The 17,919-nt window shown below is 45.4% G+C and overlaps 1 protein-coding gene across 2 annotated transcripts in view; it reads right to left on the bottom strand.

Annotated features, from left to right (window-relative positions):
- ARID4B (AT-rich interaction domain 4B) overlaps positions 1–17,919 on the bottom strand; it is a 375,127-nt gene that overhangs the window by 18,104 nt on the left and 339,104 nt on the right. For both annotated transcript variants that reach the window (XM_063917566.1, XM_063917567.1), the window contains exons 17-19: positions 12,700–12,819; positions 3,588–3,650; positions 1,462–1,546 (exon numbers count right to left, since the gene is read on the bottom strand). In XM_063917566.1, the coding sequence (XP_063773636.1) occupies positions 1,462–1,546; positions 3,588–3,650; positions 12,700–12,819 (268 nt within the window). The remainder of the gene's footprint in view (positions 1–1,461; positions 1,547–3,587; positions 3,651–12,699; positions 12,820–17,919) is intronic.

The following is a 17,919-nucleotide window of genomic DNA, read 5'->3' as shown; positions in this document are numbered from 1 at the left end:
TATTCAACACATTCCACATATCAACCCAATCAGCAGTCGGCGGTGCCGACAGAGTCACTCCTTCAATTTTTTCATCTCTCACACTAACCTCCTCCTGGGAAGAGCATTCAGTTTCTGCCATGTCGACACACACATACCGACACCCCCACACACACTGGGCTAAAGGGGATAGACCCACAATAAGGCCTTTCAGAGAGACAGAGAAGGAGTTTGCCAGCTCACACCCAGCGCCACACCGGTCTGAAAACAAAAAGCCCCAGACCTATAAGCGCTTGTAATATAATACAACCAATCACCAAATTATGTGCCCCCCCCCCCCCCCCCCCTTCGTTTTTAGCACCCTGTTACTTGTGACAGCAGTGGAAGGGCCAGGAGCAGCGTCTCTGCAGCAAGCTGTGGAGAGAAAATGGCGCTGGTCAGAGCTGAGGAGGAAGCCCCACCCCTTACAAGGCGCGCTTCGGTCCCGCTATAATTATACTGGCGGGGGTTTCAAAACAGTGCCTATGCACTTTATTTTAGCCAGATATTGCCCAAAAGAGGTTTATATTGCAGCCCAGGGCGCCCCCCCCTGCACCCATGCAGTGCCTGTGTCAGCGGGAGCAATGGCGCGCAGCGCTACCGCTGCGCGGTACCTCAGGAAGACTGAAGTCTTCTGCCGCCTTCTGATGTCTTCTTTGCTTCGGTTACTCACCTGTCTTCAATCTTCTGGCTCTGTGAGGGGGACGGCGGCGCGGCTCCGGGAACGAGCAGCTAGGCGACCCAAGTGATCTGACCCTCTGGAGCTAATGGTGTCCAGTAGCCTAAGAAGCAGAGCCTATCAGTCTCACAGAAGTAGGTCTGCTTCTCTCCCCTCAGTCCCACGCTGCAGGGAGCCTGTTGCCAGCAGTGCTCCCTGAAAAAAATAAACCTAACAAAAGTCTTTTAGAGAAACTCACTAGAGCTCCCCTATAGTGTGACCAGTCTCTTCTGGGCACAGAATCTAACTGAGGTCTGGAGGAGGGGCATAGAGGGAGGAGCCAGTTCACACCCATTCAAAGTCTTATAGTGTGCCCATGTCTCCTGCGGATCCAGTCTATACCCCATGGTCCTTCTGGAGTCCCCAGCATCCTCTAGGACGAAGGAGAAAAACACAATCGTACTCCAGCGTAGCAATCATTCTGATAATCAAGCAGAAAAAAAACTATTCATGTTGCTACCAGAACAACTTGCCCATGAAAAATATGCTTTCCCATTACCTGTAATGCAAAGGAGCTGTACTGCAATCTCTCATGTGTACTTACTGTATTGGAAGTAGTTCATTATAAGGGAGCACCGATGTTTATACCATAGAATGCGTCTTTCATCAGCATTCTTGTTATAGATGTCCGGAGAATGCACATTACTGATTCACAAAGATAACAAAATTCTAGAATTTTGCTTAAGCCTAATAAATATTTATTTAACACACACTTCAAACAATACCTTAATTTTTCTTCTGTGTTTTATTTTTGGCACACTCTTATCTGCTGGTCTGATGATCTTATCAGCTTTCATAAACTCATCATATCTAAATAAAGAGGAAAAAAAAGAAAGCATTTATTTCATCACCAAAATAGAATTAGAATAGACATTACAAAGTACTTGTGGTATGCACGACACGCATAGATTGGGAATAAAACCTGTGGCAAGTGCAGCGAGCCCGCAAGAATCCTCTTTGCGCTCGCCACACTGACGGCATACTGGCGGCCGCGATGCCGTTGTATGTATACTGACAGATGACATCCCGGCCATCAGTAAATCATAATGAACCAAGTGGGTGTAGGATGGAGCATTGCTGCATCTACGGTTGCAGCGGTTCTGAGTAATGACACAGATTGCATCTTTTGCAAAACAAATGGTCCACTGTGAAAATGCAGCAAAGGATCCATATAACGATCATCGGACGGACCATGGGCATCTGAGCAATCCCCAGGTTGCTCAGGATGTCCGCCAAAACTACGCTGCTGGGGCCACTGGCATCGGCACAGACATTTTCAGCAATGCTCCCCGTTGCTGCCCCAAAACACCAGCCTGTCAATCAGGCTGCGGCTAACAGGGCACTGCAACCGGAGCCACAGCACCATCACAACACACACCAGTTTATGAATTGCACTATGCATGTGTACACAAGTACAGGCAACACAGTCATACACATTGTAATTGCATCTTTGACAGAAGAGATGGAATTGGTCTGTAACGGACATTCTCAAGTAGGTAAACTTCAGTAAGGGCTATGTAGAGTTGGGTGTAAGTGAAACTGCACCTATTTTGAGACCTAGGTTTTGCAACTAGTTTTGGGAAGATGAAAGTGCGAATGGATATTGGTGACTAGTAGAAAACGGCGTTTATACTTAGGGGGAGTCACAATGAAATATGCATCCAACTCTGTATATGAACCAACACACAGTGTGGGCAATTTAGGAAAAACATATGCCTGATTAAATTTCAACTTTGATTCTGCATCAGGCTTTTACAGTACTGACAATAATTTGTTGAATCAGCGTTTAATCACTACAAATGAAAACAACAACCAATAATTTACAAGAAAAGTGGAAAAGTTGCAGGTAAGTTGTTGGAAGCATAGGAGTATTTGTATAAAACAAAATACACTACACCACTTTTACAGTCTAGAAATTGCATCTTCTTTATTGGTCTTATCATTATTGGTAAATATTCATTAAACATATATTCATTAAACATGATGCAAATTTTTTTTTATTTACTTTTTTAAGTTTCAACTTCTATAGCTAAGGCAGTTTCAGCTCTTCGCTGAGTCTATTTTGACACCTTTGGGCTCAGCAATTTTCCCAACTGTGGTAGCAATCGTTTTCCTGTGCAATACCCACAGAAATAATACCTTGTTTTTTTGTTTTTACGGAGAGTAGCCCGTTCCAAATATATATATATTTTAGATAGCCCAAGATAGATTTTTACTTTGACAAAAAGCAGAGCCCTTAAACTAAGAAGAAGTAGGTCTGCTTCTCTCCCCTCACTCCCACGCTGCAGGGAGCCTGCAGCCAGCAGGTCTCCCTGAAAATAAAAAACCTAACAAAAGTCTTTTTCTAGAGAAACTCAGTAGAGCTCCCCTAGTGTGTATCCAGTCACTCCTGGGCACAAAGTCTAACTGGGGTCTGGAGAAGAGGCATAGAGGGAGGAGCCAGTTCACACCCAGATTAAGTCTTTTTAGTGTGCCCAAGCTCCTGCGGATCCCGTCTATACCCCATGGTCCTTTTGGAGTCCCCAGCATCCTCTAGGACGTAAGAGAAATAAAGAAATGGGTAAGCAGTTGAAAAAAGGGGTTTCCATATCTTTCTGAAGAGCTGCAGCGTTACAAATATGCACCAGAGTGGGAATTCCGACTGGTGGCATTTCACCGGCTGTTGGGATCCGAGTGGTCAGGGGACCGACAACGGAATCCCGACAGCAGGTAAATTAACTGCATCCCCCATATGTATTAAATGACTCAGCATACAATGTGTACTTTAAGTAAAATGTGAATATTCTGTTCATCAGCAAACCAGAATATAAGGTTGTTGAAGGTTAAACAAAACCAACAATCATGTACTTACCGAGGTGTGCTTTGGTTTACTGGGCTGCATTTTTTAGAAGAAAGAGAAGCCTCCATTTCACATCTGGAAAGCAGACAAAAAATATACATTTTACTATCCAAACTGAGAAAGGAAGCATAGGGCTGATGCATAGGACCAAACAATATAACACAATGACTGAATGAAAAAATAAGATTTTACTTACCGATAAATCTATTTCTCGTAGTCCGTAGTGGATGCTGGGGACTCCGTCAGGACCATGGGGATTAGCGGCTCCGCAGGAGACAGGGCACAAAAATAAAGCTTTAGGATCAGGTGGTGTGCACTGGCTCCTCCCCCTATGACCCTCCTCCAAGCCTCAGTTAGGATACTGTGCCCGGACGAGCGTACACAATAAGGAAGGATTTTGAATCCCGGGTAAGACTCATACCAGCCACACCAATCACACCGTACAACTTGTGATCTGAACCCAGTTAACAGTATGACAACGTAGGAGCCTCTGAACAGACGGCTCACAACAAGAACAACCCGATTTTTTTTTTTTGTAACAATAACTATGTACAAGTATTGCAGACAATCCGCACTTGGGATGGGCGCCCAGCATCCACTACGGACTACGAGAAATAGATTTATCGGTAAGTAAAATCTTATTTTCTCTAACGTCCTAGTGGATGCTGGGGACTCCGTCAGGACCATGGGGATTATACCAAAGCTCCCAAACGGGCGGGAGAGTGCGGATGACTCTGCAGCACCGAATGAGAGAACTCCAGGTCCTCTTTAGCCAGGGTATCAAATTTGTAGAATTTTACAAACGTGTTCTCCCCCGACCACGTAGCTGCTCGGCAGAGTTGTAATGCCGAGACCCCTCGGGCAGCCGCCCAGGATGAGCCCACCTTCCTTGTGGAATGGGCCTTGACAGATTTAGGCTGTGGCAGGCCTGCCACAGAATGTGCAAGTTGAATTGTGCTACAAATCCAACGAGCAATCGTCTGCTTAGAAGCAGGAGCACCCAGCTTGTTGGGTGCATACAGTATAAACAGCGAGTCAGATTTTCTGACTCCAGCCGTCCTTGAAATATATATTTTCAATGCCCTGACAACGTCCAGCAACTTGGAATCCTCCAAATCGCTAGTAGCCGCAGGCACCACAATAGGCTGGTTCAGGTGAAACGCTGACACCACCTTAGGCAGAAAATGAGGACGCGTCCGCAGTTCTGCCCTGTCCGAATGGAAAATCAGATATGGGCTTTTATACGATAAAGCCGCCAATTCTGACACTCTCCTGGCTGAAGCCAGGGCCAGTAGCATGGTTACTTTCCATGTAAGATATTTCAAATCCGCCGATTTGAGTGGCTCAAACCAATGGGATTTGAGAAAATCCAAAACTACATTAAGGTCCCACGGAGCCACTGGGGGCACAACCGGGGGCTGTATATGTAGTACTCCTTTTACAAAAGTCTGGACTTCAGGAACTGAAGCCAATTCTTTCTGGAAGAAAATCGACAGGGCCGAAATTTGAACCTTAATGGACCCCAACTTGAGGCCCATAGACAATCCTGTTTGCAGGAAATGTAGGAATCGACCCAATTGAAATTCCTCCGTGGGGGCCTTCCTGGCCTCACACCACGCAACATATTTTCTCCAAATGCGGTGATAATGTTGTGCAGTCACCTCCTTCCTGGCTTTAACCAGTGTAGGAATGACCTCTTCTGGAATGCCTTTTTCCCTTAGAATTCGGTGTTCAACCGCCACGCCGTCAAACGCAGCCGCGGTAAGTCTTGGAATAGACACGGTCCCTGCTGAATCAGGTCCCGTCTTAGAGGTAGAGGCCACGGATTTTCCGTGAGCATCTCCTGAAGTTCCGGGTACCAAGTTCTTCTTGGCCAATCCGGAGCCACGAGTATCGTTCTTACTCCCCTTTGCCGTATAATTCTCAGTACTTTGGGTATGAGAGGCAGAGGAGGAAACACATACACTGACTGGAAACCCCACGGTGTTACCAGAGCGTCCACAGCTATTGCCCGAGGGTCTCTTGACCTGGAGCAATACCTGTCCAGTTTTTTGTTGAGGCGAGACGCCATCATATCCACCTTTGGTTTTTCCCAACGGTTCACAATCATGTGGAAGACTTCTGGATGAAGTCCCCACTCTCCCGGGTATAGATCGTGTCTGCTGAGGAAGTCTGCTTCCCAGTTGTCCACTCCCGGAATGAACACTGCTGACAGTGCTATCACATGATCTTCCGCCCAGCGAAGAATCCTTGCAGCTTCTGCCATTGCTCTCCTGCTTCTTGTGCCGCCCTGTCTGTTTACGTGGGCGACTGCCGTGATGTTGTCCGACTGGATCAACACCGGCTGACCCTGAAGCAGGGGTTTTGCCAGGCTTAGAGCATTGTAAATCGCTCTTAGCTCCAGTATATTTATGTGAAGAGACATCTCCAGGCTTGACCATACTCCCCTGGAAGTTTCTTCCCTGTGTGACCGCTCCCCAGCCTCTCAGACTGGCATCCGTGGTCACCAGGACCCAGTCCTGTATGCCGAATCTGCGGCCTTCTAACAGATGAGCACTCTGCAACCACCACAGAAGAGACACCCTTGTCCGTGGCGATAAGGTTATCCGCTGATGCATCTGCAGATGCGATCCGGACCATTTGTCCAGCAGATCCCACTGAAAAGTTCGTGCGTGGAATCTGCCGAATGGGATTGCTTCGTAAGAAGCCACCATCTTTCCCAGGACTCTTGTGCATTGATGCACAGACACTTTTCCTGGTTTTAGGAGGTTCCTGACAAGTTCGGATAACTCCTTGGCTTTCTCCTCCGGAAGAAACACCTTTTTCTGAACCGTGTCCAGAATCATTCCCAGGAACAGCAGACGTGTTGTCGGGGTCAACTGAGATTTTGGAAAATTCAGAATCCACCCGTGTTGTTGCAGCACTACTTGGGTTAGTGCTACTCCGTCCTCCAGCTGTTCTCTGGACCTTGCCCTTATCAGGAGATCGTCCAAGTAAGGGATAATTAATACGCCTCTTCTTCGCAGAAGAATCATCATTTCGGCCATTACCTTGGTAAAGACCCGAGGTGCCGTGGACAATCCAAACGGCAGCGTCTGAAACTGATAATGACAGTTTTGCACCACGAACCTGAGGTACCCTTGATGTGAAGGGCAAATTGGGACATGCAGGTAAGCATCTTTTATGTCCAGGGACACCATAAAGTCCCCTTCTTCCAGATTCGCTATCACTGCTCTGAGTGATTCCATCTTGAACTTGAATTTTTGTATGTACAGGTTCAAAGATTTCAGATTTAGAATAGGTCTTACCGAGCCGTCCGGCTTCGGTACCACAAATAGCGTGGAGTAATACCCCTTTTCCTGTTGTAGGAGGGGTACCTTGACTATCACCTGCTGAGAAAACAGCTTGTGAATGGCTTCCAATACCGTCGCCCTGTCTGAGGGAGACGTTGGCAAAGCAGACTTTAGGAACCGGCGAGGGGGAGACTTCTCGAATTCCAACCTGTAACCCTGAGATACTACCTGCAGGATCCAGGGGTCCACCTGTGAGCAAGCCCACTGCGCGCTGAAATTCTTGAGTCGACCCCCCACCGTTCCTGAGTCCGCTTGTAAAGCCCCAGCGTCATGCTGAGGGCTTTGCAGAACCCGCGGAGGGCTTCTGTTCCTGGGAAGGAGCTGCTTGCTGCCCTCTCTTACCCTTTCCTCTGCCTCGGGGCAGATATGACTGTCCTTTTGCCCGCTTCTTATAGGACCGAAAGGACTGCGGCTGAAAAGACGGTGTCTTTTTCTGTTGGGAGGGGGTCTGAGGTAAAAAGGTGGATTTCCCGGCAGTTGCCGTGGCCACCAAATCCGATAGACCGACGCCAAATAATTCCTCCCCTTTATACGGCAATACTTCCATATGCCGTTTGGAATCCGCATCACCTGACCACTGTCGTGTCCATAAACTTCTTCTGGCAGATATGGACATCGCACTTACTCTCGATGCCAGAGTGCACATATCCCTCTGAGCATCTCGCATATAAAGAAAAGCATCCTTTAATTGCTCTAAAGTCTGTAAAATACTGTCCCTATCCAGGGTATCAATATTTTCAGTCAGGGAATCCGACCAGACCACCCCAGCACTGCACATCCAGGCTGAGGCGATGGCTGGTCGCAGTATAACACCAGTATGTGTGTATATACTTTTTAGGGTAGTTTCCAGCCTCCTATCAGCTGGATCCTTGAGGGCGGCCGTATCAGGAGACGGTAACGCCACTTGTTTTGATAAGCGTGTGAGCGCCTTATCCACCTTAGGGGGTGTTTCCCAGCGCGCCCTAACCTCTGGCGGGAAAGGGTATAATGCCAATAACTTTTTTGAAATTAGCACTTTTCTATCTGGGTTAACCCACGCTTCATCACATACATCATTCAATTCCTCTGATTCAGGAAAAACTACAGGTAGTTTTTTCACCCCCCACATAATACCCCTTTTTGTGGTACTTGTAGTATCAGAGATATGCAAAGCCTCCTTCATTGCCGTGATCATATAACGTGTGACCCTACTGGAAAATACGTTTGTTTCTTCACCGTCGACACTAGATTCAGTGTCCGTGTCTGGGTCTGTGTCGACCGACTGAGGTAAAGGGCGTTTTACAGCCCCTGACGGTGTCTGAGACGCCTGGGCAGGTACTAACTGGTTTTCCGGCCGTCTCATGTCGTCAACTGATTTTTGTAATGTGCTGACATTATCACGTAATTCCATAAACAAAGCCATCCATTCCGGTGTTGACTCCCTGGGGGGTGACATCACCATTACCGGCAATTGCTCTGCCTCCACACCAACATCGTCCTCATACATGTCGACACACACGTACCGACACACAGCAGACACACAGGGAATGCTCTATTGAAGACAGGACCCCACTAGCCCTTTGGGGAGACAGAGGGAGAGTTTGCCAGCACACACCCAAGCGCTATAATATATATGGGAACAACCCTATATAAGTGTTGTATCCTTATAGCAGCTTAAATATAGTAATATCGCCAAAAAAAGTGCCCCCCCTCTCTGTTTTACCCTGTTTCTGTAGTGCAGTGCAGGGGAGAGTCCTGGGAGCCTTCCTCACAGCGGAGCTGAGCAGGAAAATGGCGCTGTGTGCTGAGGAGAATAAGCCCCGCCCCCTATTTCGGCGGGCTCTTCTCCGGAGTTTGTGAGATCTGGCAGGGGTTAAATACATCCATATAGCCTCAAGGGCTATATGTGATGTATTTTTTAGCCATAAAAAGGTATTATACATTGCTGCCCAGGGCGCCCCCCCAGCGCCCTGCACCCTCCGTAACCGCTGTGTGAAGTGTGCTGACAACAATGGCGCACAGCTGCAGTGCTGTGCGCTACCTCAGGAAGACTGAAAAGTCTTCTGCCGCCTGCTTCTGGACCTCTTCCATCTTCGGCATCTGCAAGGGGGGTCGGCGGCGCGGCTCCGGACTCCATGGCTGGGCCTGTGTTCGATCCCTCTGGAGCTAATGGTGTCCAGTAGCCTAAGAAGCCAATCCATCCTGCACGCAGGTGAGTTGACTTCTCTCCCCTAAGTCCCTCGATGCAGTGAGCCTGTTGCCAGCAGGACTCACTGAAAATAAAAAACCTAAAAACTTTTTCTAAGCAGCTCTTTAGGAGAGCCACCTAGATTGCACCCTGCTCGGACGGGCACAAAAACCTAACTGAGGCTTGGAGGAGGGTCATAGGGGGAGGAGCCAGTGCACACCACCTGATCCTAAAGCTTTATTTTTGTGCCGCTAATCCCCATGGTCCTGACGGAGTCCCCAGCATCCACTAGGACGTTAGAGAAATATATTTGCAGCAGGGTGGGTTCCATGAAAAGAAAAGTGAGTACATTGCAAAACTTATGAGGCAAAGGTCCTCAAAAGGATAGTACATTTTACCTTAGTGTTCAATACAGGATACAACTACCTTTTCCTCTTGTTTAACACAAAGCATCGCACTATGTTCTCAGACAGGGAAATATGATGTGTGAGTGACATGAATTTACCTGTAATTGTGGGCAGTATTCTCTATTGCAGTCATGACCAATAATAACCTTACTGGCATCTACAGCACATAGACTGTTCTATATGTCAATGTAAATTATGTGTTCAGTCTGCTATGTGGGTCATCTATGTTGATAAGCAAATTATAATCAATGATCATTTCCTTGAAGTACACCATTGCAACCCTAATAAATGGTTTAATACGTAAGGGGGGCACACATGGAGAGATCCGTCCTTAAATTCTAAGCAATCTAACTAGATTGCTTAGAAAATAAGCACGAATCTCTCCGTGTATATGTCCATAGCGATGCGCGGCCCCGTGCGCCGCTATCACGGACTCTAGATTTGGCTTGCATGCTGGCCAAATCTAGTTAGATCGCTCATTTCACCGCTTGATGAAATGAGCCCTCTCCCCCTCCCTCAGCGGGATGTGTGCTGAGCGTTCTGTGCTAGATCGCTCAGCACACATCTCACTCGTGTGTACAGGGTTTTAGTCAAGCGAGTAGACACAGGAAAAAAAGAGAAGAAAAAGTTGATACTCCCAAAAGAGTAGTTTTGCCTGGTTTCATTGTCTGCCATGCATAGGGAGGCCCATCCCAAAATCAGAATCCCGGGATTCTGGCCCAGAAAAATTGGGATTTGAATCCCACAATTGGCGTTTCCAATGCCGGGATCTCCGGGAATACAGTCTGATGCACGGTCCCATCCCCAGCAGTGCTGAGCACTCAGCTTCAGAGGTCACGCTGCACAGTCCCAAACCAGCCCGCCTTTTCAACAGCCGCAAAATATAAACGATTGCCCCTTTAAAACATCAGGGAAAATTTGCTGAAAACTCAACAATGGCTGCATTGTGCAGGCTATTATATTTACCCCATAATCTTCGAAACACCAGAAAACCAATGTTTTCAAAAAGAGTAATTCTAACCGTTACCCCTCCATTATTCTGGATACAAATAGCTAGATTTAATTAGTACTGAGATAGCAAGTGCCTTACCAGAAGCTGGAAAAACCGCTGAACAATAAAGGTGCTACTGCAGCTAACATAGCGATAATCACAGCTACATGTGTCCTCCTATACCATTGCTGCAGTCATGTCAAACAGTCTCTTTTAGTGCGCCAGGTCCTGTGATACTCTGCTACTGCAGGGCATATTTTTATTTTGCTGAAAATGTGTCTTACTGGCAACGCAATGTGACTAGGATACCCGAGGAGACTGTGCTGGTTAATTTGATATGCAACACTTGTATATTTGTGCGCAAGTAAGTCTATGAATCTGCATACGAAGTGCTAGACTGTATCTAACAGCTGTTTTTCCAATATAAGTTCTGTTGTGCTTCATATACAGACTCCGTTGCTCACACAGATATACAAGTGCCACATATCAAATTAATCAACACAGTCCTCTGTTGCACTCTAATCATATTGTGTTGCGACTAAGACACATTTTCAGCAAAAAAGACGCCCAACAATAGCAGTTACATGGGATCTGGCGGCCCACTCCCGCCAGACATCTCGTGCTGCATGGCGTATTGAGGCTAGATGTATCAGGACACATCTGTATCTAGCCTGTGATATTGAGAAAGAAATAATAAAAAATTAATAAGTAAAACAGTATGTGTAGCCCTCCTACGTAATAGGCCAGAAATGTTCAGCATTTGGTTTGATCCAATTCTCTGAGGGAGAGAGGGGTGCGAATAAACGTGCTGTCATGTTCCTAGAGATAACTACCAATCCTGTACCCTTGTCTGTGGTTACCAGGGTAAAAATGATGTAAGAACTGCTTCATTGTTAATATAATTGTATATAATTGTGACTTTCTAGCATAAATTAATAATAAAGTATTGCACCTGTAAATAAAATGGAATACAATATTGTTTCACCAAATAAAAAAAAAAGTATTACCCTTTAGTACTACAAATAATAATATTGCCTCCTTAAGAAAAAAGAAAAAATGCCACCGTATGGTTAAAATAAAAACAAATTAGTTTTCATCTACATAATAAAGAACTAAAATATAAAACTAGTTAAAACGAGAAAAAAAAATATCTCAAATGGACTCAAATTGATTAAAACACCATTTGATTTTGCATTAATTTCTACTCATTTGTACCTCACTATATTTTTTTTTCTCTTCAGGTTTGTTAGCAAAGCAAAAAAGCAAGCAACTGGGCAAAACCATATTGCACTGCAGGTGGGGCAGATGTAACATGTGCAGAGGGATTTACATTTGGGTTGGTTATATTATATTTGTGCATGGTAAATACTGGCTTATCAATTTTTACACTGCTATTTAGATTACTGTTTGAACACACCCCACCCAAATCTAAATCTCTCTGCACGTTACATCTGCCCCACCTGCAGGGTAACATGGTTTTGCCCAGTTGCTTGCTTTTTTGCTTTGCGAACAAACCTGAATAAGGCCCTATATGAACACAATCACAGACTTTTAATGCAAAGTAATCTATCATCTAAAAAAAACGGGAGGTAGTTACGTGACCGCTGGTCACAATACAGACACCGGAAATCCCGCCCCCTTACAGTCCAGACAGTTGACATGCCGACTTACAGGGACTATTCCCACTCGTGGGCATCAACGACACCCCTAGAGTGGGAATATAACCTGTGGCGAACACAGCTCGCCACGAGCCCTCAAGGGGCTTCGCTCCACTCGCTTCCTGTGTTTGTCTGGCAGCGGAAGAGTCCACTTCCCACTGGTAGCGGCCGCATCCATGGATGTGTGCCAAACTAAATAAGTACAGGCTGAGGAGCAAAGCTACTCGCTGCCCTAACTGTATAAGTGCCGCTGGTTCCCCTCCCGTTCTAGGCTGCAGGAGCATTGCTCCTCCGCTGCCTGTGGCCACAATATTGAATTTTAATGTTGCGTTTGCGGGTGCAAACCATTTCTGTACCATTACCTTATAAACTGATCTTACAAGAAATTAACACAATTTCAGTATTACAACATATCTAATAAATAACTTATTTTGTTTTTGTATGCAATAAACCTAAATTAACTTCAGATACCATCAACAAGAATCTCTTCATCAGCTGATAGCATAATTTTTTACATTAACATACTGTATGTTTTCCCTCATCCTTACCGTACATGGCCTTTCAAGCCTAAAGCATAGCTTTCAAACTCTTCCTCCTCTTCATTATCTTCCAACTTAACCCCAGCAGTTCTGTCTTCAACTTCGTCATTCTTTTTCAGTAAACAAACCCTAATATTTGAAAAATATAAATAAAATAATATGCTGTCATATTTTCCAACAGAACTACAGTCAATAATACCCCTTTTGCACTGCTGGGTCTACCCGGTTTGTGTATCAGTGGAAAAGGGTTCTTGAAAATAACCCAGGTCCAGTGACCCGAGAATCCGACCAGCGTAGATATAAGGGTCGGACCCGGGTAAGGCTGCAGTGTAAACTGGTGACCTTTCAAAGAATATCGAGATCCGACAGAGGAACACTCGCCCCTAACACGGCTCCAGCCTCCGGTGTGAATCAGTGTTCAATAACCTGGGTCGGACTCGAGCTCATAAGTGGCTTACTTCAAGATATACACCTTTGCAGGGCCGGCTCAAGGCACGTTTCAATAGAGCTGCTGAACAGGGTGCCACACTTTATGGGCACCGCTAGCTCTGGTAGCCATATTGGAGCCTGGAGCCGTCCCTACAGCAGCAGCAGTGTCCGCCTACTAGCAGAGACGTGCTGTGCACTGCATCACATCCCACAGCCCAAACCCCCTCCCTCCCGCTAACCGGCGCCGGCCCGTGAGACAATCAGAGCTCACGGTCCAGCAGCTGAGGCTTCAAAATTTTCTCGCTCAGGGTGCTAGTAGGCCTGGAGCTGGCCCTGCACCTTTGTAAATGTGTGCACTGATTCAAGGGACATCTTTGAACCTGCATTTCAATTTGGGTAAAAATAACCTTACAAGTACAGGTTGAGTATCCCATATCCAAATATTCCGAAATACGGAATATTCCGAAATACGGACTTTTTTGAGTGAGAGTGAGATAGTGAAACCTTTGTTTTTTGATGACTCAATGTACACAAACTCTGTTTAATACACAAGTTATTACAAATATTGTATTAAATGACCTTCAGGCTGTGTGTATAAGGTATATATGAAAAATAAATGAATTGTGTGAATGTACACACACTTTGTTTAATGTACAAAGGTTTAAAAAATATTGGCTAAAGTGACCTTCAGGCTGTGTGTATAAGGTGTATATGTAACAAATGCATTCTGTGCTTAGATTTAGGTCCCATCACCATGATATCTCATTATGGTATGCAATTATTCCAAAATACGTAAAAATCCGATATCCAAAATACCTCTGGTCCCAAGCATTTTGGATAAGGGATACTCAACCTGTATATTGCTGATAGTTTATTTTTAAGGATACAATCAGAAGATGTAATAAAGTCCGAGCTTGTAGGAGGTGCGGGATGACATCCGTTCTCACCGTCACAGCACATGGAACCCCAATTAGTGCACTGCGTCCCCTCACCATGCTTCAGGCAAGGTTACTATTCCCAATATTAGTCCATGTGAAAGGCAAAGTATAAATATAAAAATTTCTCCACAACTGATTGAGGCGGAGCTGAACGCAGAACACTGGCTAACATAGCCATCATAGTTATCCAACAATAAAACAAGAGTTATGGTAGACTTCGCTATGTTAACTCTTTGTTCGAGGTTCATAGGGTCCACGGGGAGAACATCAGGTGGTTGTAGGTGGTGGATGAGAGTCCGGGCACCGAACAGTTAAGCTTCCCAGCTTCCCAGAAAGCTCCTCTCCCCTATAACCCCACCTCCATGCTCAGGCAGGTCAGTTTTGTTAACAAGCCCAAATCTGAAAGTGGGTAGGAAGGAAGAAAAATATTGTACACATAATAACACATTCTCTCAGACAGGAGAAAGGAACCAGTGACTGATGCCACAAAACCCCAGAAAGGCCAGGTGAGTCAGGATGGACACACTGTGGACCCTATGAACCTCAAAGAGAAAGAGTTAACTAAGGAAAATCTATCATAACTCTCGCTTTCTTCTTCAGGATTCATAGGGCTCCACAGGGAGATTATCAGGGATGTCCTAAAACAGTATTTTTGAGGGAGAGAACGCGCCTAAGAGGATAACAGAATCTGCGTCCAAAGGAAGCATCCTGGGATGCGAAGGTATCAAATGAGTAGAATTTTAGAAACGTGTTAATGGAAGACCACGTACCAGCCTTACATAGTTCCTCAGGAGACGCCCCACTGCGTGCCGCCCATGAGAGACCTACAGATCTAGTAGAATGGGCGGAAATTGACGTTGGGACAGGCAAATCAGCTTAATTGTATGCTTGTGCAATAACCGTTCTAATCCATCTGGTCAGCCACGTTTCTGAAATCCATAAAGTATGAATAGAGCGTTGGGTCTTCTGATAGAATTGGTTCGGTCTATGTAGATACGTAGGGCACGTACTACATCCAAAGACCGTTCTTTTGCTGAAAGATCTGGTGAGAAAAATGCTGGGAGTATAATTTTCTGATTAAGGTGAAACCTGGAGACCACTTTAGGAAGATACCCAGGCCTAGTCCACAGAACAGCCCTGTCATGATGAAAAATCAGGAAAGGTGGATGAAAGCAGAGAGATTTTAAGTCTGACACCCTCCAGACAGAAGCAATAGCTAGCAAAAATATTGTCTTAGCTGTCAACCATTTGAGGTCCACTGACTCGAAGGGTTCAAAAGGGGGCGCTTGAAGTGCCTCCAATACTACAGAGATCCCATGGAGCTACAGGGGGTACATACAGAGGTTGTACATGTATGACCCCTTGAAAAAAGTACGTATATCCGGTAGTGTGGCAATTTTTCTCTGAAACCATACTGCCAAAAATGTGTACTTTCAAAGAAGCAAGGTGTAAACCTAGATTTAATCCTCTTTGAAGAAAAGCCAGTATTCTTGATACTTTAAATATAGTTGTATCGTAGCGCACTGAAGCGCATCATGTGAAAATAGGTATACCATATTCTATAATATATACATGCTGAAGCTTGCTTGCGGGCCTTAAGATTCGTTTGAATTACAAAGGTTGAAAATCCTTGAAATAGAAGGGCCAGTCGTTGAGGAAATTGAAGGGGTTGCCCTACTGAAAGGCTCTGTAGGTTGGAGAACCAGTGCCATCTGGGCCACGTAGGGGCTATCAGAATGAGGTTTCCTCTTCCTTGTTTGAACTTCCTTACTACCCTTGACAGAAGGGGCTCCAGTCTACAGATAGACAGTTAAAAGATGGACAGGGTCAAGAGTCCGACAGGGTCAAGAGTCCGACAGGGTCAAGAGTCCGACAATAATTTTTTGTTTTTCTGGTTTTTTTTTTTTACAACTTTTGCCTCATTTACTATGCATGTCACAAACTATTAGCTTTCAGTAAAGTTGTGGCGTGCGTAGCAAGACACCGAGCCCGAAGCGTGGCTAGCGTAGCGAGCCAGCGAGGGGACGAATGTCACCAAATTTGGGTTAAAAAGGTTTAAAAACAAACAATTTTTCTATTTTTTGTGTGTGTGTGTCTGGCTTATGACCTTGTCTGGCTTTGACTGTCGACCATATGGTGTCTACCTAATGACTGTCTATCTTTTAACTGTCTATGTGCTATACCGCACCCGTCATATGTGATATTGGGGGAAATATGTATGGTAGATGAAAAGGTCCACTGTACTGCTAGAGCATCCATGAATGCTGCTTGCCGATCCTGTGACATGGATCTGTATACTGGGACCTTGTGGTTGTAACATGAGGCCATCAGATCCACGTCTGGCCAGCCCCACCTGTCCACTAGTAGCTGCAACACTTCTGGGTAGAGAGCCCATTTGGCCCATGTGCACATCCTGACGACTGAGGAAGTCTGCTTCCCAGTTGAGGAGGCCTGGTGTGAAGACTGCAGATATGGTCGGAAGACGACGTTCGGACCACCTTAGCATTTGGCTACCTCTTCCATTGCTCTTTTAATGTGAGTGCCGTCTTGGTGATTGATATATGCCACTGTTGTGGCGTTGTCGGATTGAATTTCCACAAGCCTGCCTTGGAGAATGCTGCGTGTCAATGCTTTGTACACTGCCCTCAGTTCCAGTACATTGATTGGTAACTAAGACTCTGCCAGGCTCCATCTCCCTTGAAACTAGTGTTGCTCAGTTACAGCTACCCAACCGCGAAGGCTCGCATCTGTAGTGAGAAGCACCCAATTCGGGATCCAGAAGAGGTGATTGATGTGGAGCCACCACGTTAATGATAGGAGACCTCCGGAGTCAGAGTCATTATCTGATGTTTGATCTGATGAGGCTGGCCATTCCATTTGGCTAGAATCAACCTTTGTAAAGGGTGAGAGTGAAATTGGGCAAATTCTACCATGTCAAATGTACATACCATCGGACTTGCATGACCGAGTGAATTGATACTTGAGGATGGTGAAGGAACCACTGTATTCTGTCCCTTTGTAAGAAGTCGCTTTCTTGATACAATCCAAATATATTCTGCACTCTTCTGATATAACCTACAACCAAGATTCAATAGCTTTTGCTGCCCATGAGGCTGCTATTGTAGGCCTATTTACAGCACCCACCAGTGAAAAGATAGACTTGAGGCAATTTTCAATGGGTCTATCTGCAGGTTCCTTTAATGATGAAATGGTTGCAATAGGCAAGGTAGATGTTTTTTTCCAAACGTGTGATAAGAGAATCCACTGGCAGAGGAAACTCCCACCTTGAACTATCCTCCAAAGGGATAGGATAGCGAGATGAGAGTAGTTTAGACAGAGGAAACTTTTTACCAGGGGTATTCTAAGGTTCCTGTCTAATTTCCATCAAATGGTCAGAATGTAGAAATTCTGATATGATTATTTTCTGTCGTTTAAATACATCAATTTCCTAGCAACAGCCGCAGGTTCATCTTCAGATAACTGAAGGATCTGTTTAATTTCACATATTAATGGCGGTACATCTACAGTAATAGAAAACTCCTCCTCTGCTACACATGAATTCATGACAGAGAGAGTATTCTCTTAACCTTCCTCCTCAGGCGACTCGTTTGAGTCTGATATAATAGTGGACTGAGAGGAAGATGTAGTATTTCTAGTTAATCTAGAATGCTGTTTGTTCCCTGGCAACATCTTTTGAAAAGATATAGATGTCTGTGCCAGACTTTTAACTGAACTTGGAAGAGTTTCCACCAACTGTGGATTTGTATCTGGGGCTGGTACCTGCAAAGAGGGATCCATGGCTGGTGTAAGTCTGTCCACCAGTGTACCCAATAACTGTGTAAAGGAAGCCCAAGGAGGATCT

This window comes from Pseudophryne corroboree, chromosome 4 (assembly GCF_028390025.1).
Source record: "Pseudophryne corroboree isolate aPseCor3 chromosome 4, aPseCor3.hap2, whole genome shotgun sequence".
Classification (NCBI taxonomy): Eukaryota; Metazoa; Chordata; class Amphibia; order Anura; family Myobatrachidae; genus Pseudophryne; species Pseudophryne corroboree.
The sequence above is the reverse complement of the archived record's forward strand: the minus strand, read 5'-3'. Positions and strand labels throughout refer to the sequence as shown.